General features: G+C 46.6%; 1 protein-coding gene across 4 annotated transcripts in view; it reads left to right on the plus strand.

Annotated features, from left to right (window-relative positions):
• STAG1 (stromal antigen 1) overlaps positions 1-6,519 on the plus strand; it is a 155,231-nt gene extending 148,712 nt beyond the window's left edge. For all 4 annotated transcript variants that reach the window (XM_050328118.1, XM_050328117.1, XM_050328120.1 and 1 more), the window contains 5 exons: positions 1,230-1,401; positions 2,432-2,542; positions 3,131-3,245; positions 4,125-4,205; positions 4,287-6,519. In XM_050328118.1, the coding sequence (XP_050184075.1) occupies positions 1,230-1,401; positions 2,432-2,542; positions 3,131-3,245; positions 4,125-4,205; positions 4,287-4,310 (503 nt within the window). In that variant the 3' untranslated portion in view covers positions 4,311-6,519. The remainder of the gene's footprint in view (positions 1-1,229; positions 1,402-2,431; positions 2,543-3,130; positions 3,246-4,124; positions 4,206-4,286) is intronic.
• Positions 6,520-7,211: the final 692 nt, after the last annotated feature.

Here is a 7,211-nt window from a genome sequence, read left to right on the forward strand (position 1 = left end):
GCCAATATCCTTTTTTTCCCCTGGGAAGTGCAGTTGCACCTTTGCTTCCCTGTAAGGCAAATCTCAGCCTTCTGACATAGTTTTTAGGCATTGTTTGCCTCTTTTGTGCTCTTTGTGTCCCCTTTTCAATGATCAAGAAGGGACAATTGATTTCCAACACTTTGCATTTGAGTAGCTCCTTTTTTTTTTTTTTCTTTTTCTCGATAAAGGATCTAAAATAAGAGCAAGGTCACTACAGAAACTATCCTGGCACCAGAGAACCACATCCAGTCCCCTCTGGTTCCTTTGTGCCCTAAGTGCAGGACATTCAGGGTTCAGCAGACTGGGCTTGAGGACGTTCCCTGTTGCTCCTGAGAGCAAATGTGCTCTGGGACATTTTTTCCCGGTGCCTTGAGGAAATCAATAGGATTTTTTTTTTTTAAATCCCTAACATAAAAGAGATTCAAAGGTAAATTCAAGAAAAAACAGGTAGCTTTTTAGACAACCCCAAAGGGTAGTAAAAGGCATAGGAAGAATGGACAGGTCCATCAAGATCCCCATCTCCTTTCTCACCACACATCCTGACAGGAAATCTGTGATCCTGCCATCTCTGTTCTCATCTCCCCTCTAACTTGCATCGCTCCAGCAACTTCCTGTTTTTCTCCATGTGTCTGGTGCACTTACCTGCCCTGTCCCACTCTCCTTAAGTCCCCCCTGTTCCCTCCTCTCTGATTTGCTCCCTTCCCAATCCCAATCCCAGCATGACATCCCAGCTGGACCTGCAGTCCCCTTGAGATGCTGATCCCTGTGCCAAGTGCCCCCTCTGTGCCCCCCTCGGATGTTCTGACTGACGTCTCTAACGGTCTGGGCTGACCACATTTTGGGGTTTGTGCTCCACCCTCCTCTTGGTGTTTACCTTTCTCTTGGTTGCTGTACACATATGAGATTACCTGTCTTATGCTGAGACTGTAAACTCAGGGATTGGGAATGACCTTGGTTAGATGTGTGCAGGATGCCCGGCGATGGAGGTTTTGTTTGGAATAATTTCTGTGTTTGTTCAGTATTTCTGTTTTAAACTGCTGTTATTGCTGGGAATAACTGGTAGTAATACTTAGAAAAACAGAATATAAAATTAGAGCTGAAAACCTTCCCATTCCAAGCATTTCCCCAGCTGATCCCTCAGTGCACACCTGTCTAATGCTGCCCTGCAGTTACCAGAAGTGCAGCAGTGATTTCAATGTTGTCTCCAGATGAGAGCCTGGAGGGCTCCTGGCTGAGCAGGAACGAGAACATCCACACTCCAGGGGCACTGCAGGCACCACAGCTCACCTCCACCGTCCTGAGGGAGAACACCAGGCAAATGGGGGAGCAGATCCAGGAGCACGAGTCGGAGCAGGGATCTGAACAGGACTTTTTACACAAGTAAGTACTGGAATTGCAGGATTGAATACAGAGAGCCAGGCAAAGGAGTGGCTTATGACTTACACAATAGTCTTAGCCTGTGGCCCCGTGGGTGCAGTTTTCTTTGCAAAACCACCTGGACATGCCCTGGCTATAGCTCAGCAAGACTTCCATTCTCTTCAAGTCCCGGGAAGACTTTGTTGCAATGAAATAATAGTGGAAATGTCTTATGCCAATATTATCTCATAGCTTCATCACACAGCCGTGGTTAAATCCTCTCAGTGTTTGTGGCCCCGGGCTGGGTTGAAGTGCTTCTCTGGAAGACCTGTGGCTGTTCTTTTCTCTCCCCCTGCCTCAGTTGAGGTTCTCTTGCTGAACTCAGAGGTTAATCCTGGCCAGAGGAATGCCTGGGTCTCAGCTGTTTTCCCATGGCTTATCCCAGTTTATCCTGTCAGTCCTACAAGAGGCATCGTGAAACACAACCTGTTGTTGCTCTGGAAGGGCTGCACTGGCCTTGCTGCTGTTCCTTTGTGCTGGGCACAAATAAATCCCCCCAGAGGCACTGCTGGCTCTGCTGGGCTCAGGGGCATTGTTGGTGCAGCCTGGCATGTATTTACATGTGGGTGAGGAACTGACCCTCAAGGTGATGCTGATCAGGGTCTGTGTGTAAAAACAATCTGGTTTTCATGCTGTGGGATGTTTTAAAGCCTGTGTCCATTATTCATTTGGCTCTAGGCTTGCTCATATTTTGCCTAATCTGAGACAGTGAAGGATTTAATAATAAATTGTAGAAGTGCTCCCACTCCAGGTGCCTGTTCCCAATGAAGGAGCAATGTCAGTGCTTCCCATACCTGGTTTTATTAATGGATTTTTTTGTGCATGAACAGTGAGAGAAGCCAAGTTGTGAAGGGAATCCAGAAGACATGTACAGTGGTGAATGTGATTTAATTACCCTGATCTGAAGCATGGCCAGACATAGAACTTGGAGATAGATGCTGTCTGTGAATAGCCAGCTCAGAAGTGTCACTGTCCTGACACTGTCCCATGTCAGTCCCCAGATGCAGATCTCGTGGCTGGGCCAGCAGAAGCTGGAGGATCTCAATCGGAAGGACAGGACAGGAATGAACTACATGAAAGGCAGGACTGGAGTAAGGCACGCAGTGTAAGTGCTCCCAGTGTCCCTCTGTCAGAGCCTGGATGGGACAGCAGGGCTGAAACGTCTGGCAGACAGGCCCCTGTCTGTCACTGGCAGCAATTCCTGCTTCCCCCGAGCTGCTCTGTGTCCTGTACAGCATCTCCAGCCGAGGTGTCCCCCTGAGCATGGATGGAGGAACACACGTGGTGAACACTGAAGCACCACATGCTCTGGTGCTGATCCCACCCACTCCCTCAGGAATCCTTACAGTCTTAGAAACTGGACCTGGATTCACTGCTGGATTCCCAGGGATTTACTGTGATCCAGTGTCACTCCTTGGAAAAGGGCAAGCAAACACAGAGAGGTTATTGCCCTGCCCTTGTTGAGGGCATATTTGATCCCTGTTTACAGTGCAGTTCCATGGGACTTGCTGCTTCAGCCTCTGCCAGTGCTGGGCTGGGTTTTACAGACAGTTTTCCTCCCACTCATATTAGAGAGTGTGGCTTTAGTCAGAATAGGGTTTGGGGGAAGGCATTAAAGGATAGACTTTTAATGACAAAGATGATGGCTGGGCAGTTTAAGTGCCTGGAAATGACTTAGTCTTTGTTTGCTCAGACGAGGTCTAATGGAGGACGACGCGGAGCCCATCTTTGAAGATGTCATGATGTCCTCACGAGGTCAGCTAGAGGACATGAATGAGGAGTTCGAGGACACGATGGTCATTGATCTGGTCAGTAAATCTCACTAATGGCAAGTTTTAAAAGGTTGAAAGATAATTTAAAAGCAATTTTAGATGTGCCAACAAAAACGTCTGAAGTTTTGAGCCTGATTTCCAGTTGCCTGAGTGTCAAAGAGCTGCAGTGCTCCCAATGCTCCCTGGAGTTCCTTACACTGGAACTGCTTCCAAACAGGTTCTGTCATCACTGGCAGCCTCAGGTCCTTTCAGGTGCTGCAGTGGCTCCAGGCAGGAGTTCCTTTGCAGCATTTGGAACCTCCCTGGCCCTCCCCCTCTGGAATGAGGGCTTCCTTGGGAAATGGGAGAAGCGAGCGGTTTGCATTCCACCATTTTTAAGCCTTTGCGTTTCTCCTTCCGTATCTGCACAGTAAGGCAGAGGTTACTTTAGGCAGGACTGGGCTGTAATGCCTTGGAGAGAGAATTTAGGTTCTGATTCAGTTGCAGCTGCTGAACACTGAGGTTACTGCCAGCATTCATGGGATTGCCAAGTAACAGCCAAGGCAAGGAAGGGAAGGAACTGATCAAGCTAGGGCAGCTCACATTTACTCTTGTGCTCCTGGGGAAGGAAACCACCAAGGGTTTGATCCTCACAACAGTATCTTATCATCAGGACCTTTTTTGTTCTAAATCCTTTCTTGACCATGTCAGAGCTCAAGTTCCACCATAAACTGAAAAGCATCAAGACAGTTAAGAGAATTTCAGTGCAGCCAACACAGGAATGTCCTTAAGTCAGCAAATCCTTAGGCAAGTCCTTGATGATGGGCATAGAGAGAGCATGCAAACAGACTCCAGGGCACGCACCCAGGCCAGGCCCCTGGGTGTGGGCGCTCCCTGGCGGGGAGGGTACCCTGGCAGCTGTCCCTCCTTTTGCAGCCGCCGTCGCGGAACCGGCGGGAGCGCGCGGAGCTGCGGCCGGACTTCTTCGACTCTGCCGCCATCATCGAGGACGACTCAGTAAGGCCTTGTGTGCTGTGCCCCCCCAGCCCTGCCCCCCGCCCCGCCCCACGTAACGCTGTCTTTTCCCTCCCTCCGCAGGGATTTGGCATGCCCATGTTCTGAAGTCTGGGAAGACGTTTTACAAACTTGGAACTCTATTGTTTAGAGCTAGAGGCCTATATACTGTGATAGCTTGTATGGAAACCACACTTTTGATGTGATACGGTTTGATTTTTAACCAAATGATCGAGGTCAACCCCTTTTTGTGGTGACGGAGAGAAGAGGAGCTCCTCAGTGACACCCGGGAATGTTGGCCACTCCAGTCACCTCAGAAGGGCTGACCTAGAGAATCATTTGTATCCCTGTTCTTGACTGTCCTAATACAGATTTTTTTTTTTTTTCTGGATGAGGAGGAAGTTTTAAATTGTTAAGACAGCTGTCAAAATAAACACTGTTCTACATATGTTTTCTGAAAACAACATTGAGTGAAAACAGAACTTTTTAACTTTATTTTTCTGCTGTACAATTTAAAACAGTTTTAACATTTGCCTTTTTATGTTTTCAAAGCTAGCCATTTTTATTAAACCTATGCCTATCAGCCACTGACTAGCAAGGATGCTGTAAGCAGGTCGTTCTGGCTACAGAGGAGTGTTTTTGAACACACTGGATCTGATTCACATTATGGTACGCTCCTGTCCGCTCCCAGGCATGGAGAAGAACACTCTCAGAGAAGAGGGTAGAATCCTAATGATGTGCATCTCTGCCAAAAAATTTCAGATTCTGATATGATAAACCCAGATTTTATACTCTTGAGAAGATTTATTTTTATTTATAATGGGACATAAAGTAAGAGATGTCCATGAAGCCACTTTTCCAACAGATGCTGTGTAACATTCATTTTATATAGCACATGGGGACACAAAACAGTAAATTTTCTATTGGTACTTGCTCTGTGCATTTTTAGCAACTTATACCAGCAAATAAAGTATTCTCAGTAAAACACACAAATGGTTCTCAAGTAATCACTTTGCTGTTTTTACTACCTACTTCAAGCCTGCCAACCCAAGGTACATAAACAGCAACTTTCCTATTAAAAAAAAAATAGTCCAAGGGTGGGGGAAAGGATCACTTTAGCATATGAAAAGTAATTTTCCTGTACCATAAAACAAAGTCTACTTTCCATGCCGTAAATACCCTTTTCCGCTATTTTTGTAAATTAATTTTGCCAGTTAGAAGTACTGTATGTGCTGCATAGAAATTTGTGCTTAGATGGTGAAGTTCTTAAGCTTACAATGGACTACAGCTACATTTTCAGTGTTAACTGTGCATATTGAGAGTAATTCTTTGGAAAAAAAATATGATTTTTCAAAAAAGCTAAAAACATTAAAAAAATAAATCAAAAAGACCCCAAAACATTCTCAGCTAATTCATTGTAATAAGAGATTCTTTTCAGTGTCTTCAATAATTTGGAATTTCATTATGCTTCGATTTGATGACTCTGCCTAGTAGCTGCTCCTTAGTTAGACTGGCCTGACACCAGCAGAGGTGGCCTTCCACAACTCCAGATCTCCAAAACCTGCCCCAGAACGTTCCTCTTCCTTCCTGCACTGCACCATTAGCAGCTGAGATACAAACCAGACTGACCCACTCAGAGCACAGCAGTTTCAGAGGTGCTTTTATTTTTTAGCAACTGCAGAATAATTACAGAGCTTTTTTCTGTTAGGAGCTTATTGGGAACCAACCCAACCCCTTGAGTGCCCGGGGCTGGGGCCTCTCTCCCAGCGTGGGCACTTCTCAGACACAGTTGCCAAAAATGTTTGCCCAAGGCCCTGCAGCCGTTCCCCCCTGGGGGTGGGGATGGATCAAGCCCAGCAGCACTGGCACTGCAGCCCTGCCACTGCAGGAATGGCACTGCAGGAATGGCACTGCAGCACCGAGCTGTGTCCCCCCCGGGCACCCCCGTGCCCGGGGCACCAGCGGCTGCAGCCCCAGCTCACCAGCACCCCGTGAGCGTCGGGGCAGAGCAGATGCTGCCCGGTTTGAGTCATTCTCAGACAAACCTTGTGCTTCACAGTCCTCTGTGTGGAAAACTGATTCCTAATTTAACATTGTAGAATACTGTATAACAAACATTGATGATCACGGTACCTGCAATGGGTCTCCAGTTCAGTTTGCAGTCTATAGGTTTTTTGTATTATGAGTGTCTCCTTGATTGGTTTTGCTAGTAATTCTGTAAATTGTACATTTACAATATGAGGTTTTTTTTTTTTCCTTTTGTACAATTTAAAACTGATGCTTCACCTTTCATTTAATAAACTATTCAAAATCATGAGTATGATGAGCACCCTCTTCACTATAACTTTTTTTAAATGCCTGTTTGGACCATCACATCCTGTCATCCCATTGACTAGTAGAAAGTCAAGGAATTAGTCAAGGAAGTGCTGAGAGGTAGTTTTCATGTAGTCCAGGCTTCACAACCTGGTCCTGTACCACCACCTTACCCACTCAACCTCAGAGTGATGGAAAATCCTCCCCGGGCTTCTTTTCCGCACCTCCACCGTGGTGTGGTTTTGGTCGATCTAGGGGTTATTGTGAGATTCTGTAAATCTTAGAAGACCCCACAGCTCTGGGAAAGCTGCACTGTTAAAATTGCTTGAACTGTCAACAATTTTGAGAAGAATTTGCCTCTCCTGCCCTGCACATCTGAAGTGACCTGGACCTCATGGGAAGAAGCTGCAGTGGCAAAGGCTTGGAAGTTGCAACAACCAGCTGGGCCCAATGGAATTTTACAGATTCCTGAAAAGAAATGTCCTCCTCACTCCCATGTCTGAGAGCAAGGTGCTATTTCTGTCCCACCCAGGAGTGATTTCAGCTCTGTAGCACCACAGCAAACTGATTTATCACCTGGCCCACTACCTCAGGAAAGTCACCCAAGTCAGGAAAGGGAACAAGATGCAGCAGGTGAGGAACAGGGATAAGATTCAAGGTCTGAGCTGCTTCTGAGGCACAGCCCAAATGCCTGTA

This window comes from Myiozetetes cayanensis, unplaced genomic scaffold, assembly GCF_022539395.1.
Source record: "Myiozetetes cayanensis isolate MyiCay16 unplaced genomic scaffold, myiCay2020 scf36, whole genome shotgun sequence".
In the NCBI taxonomy this organism is placed as follows: Eukaryota; Metazoa; Chordata; class Aves; order Passeriformes; family Tyrannidae; genus Myiozetetes; species Myiozetetes cayanensis.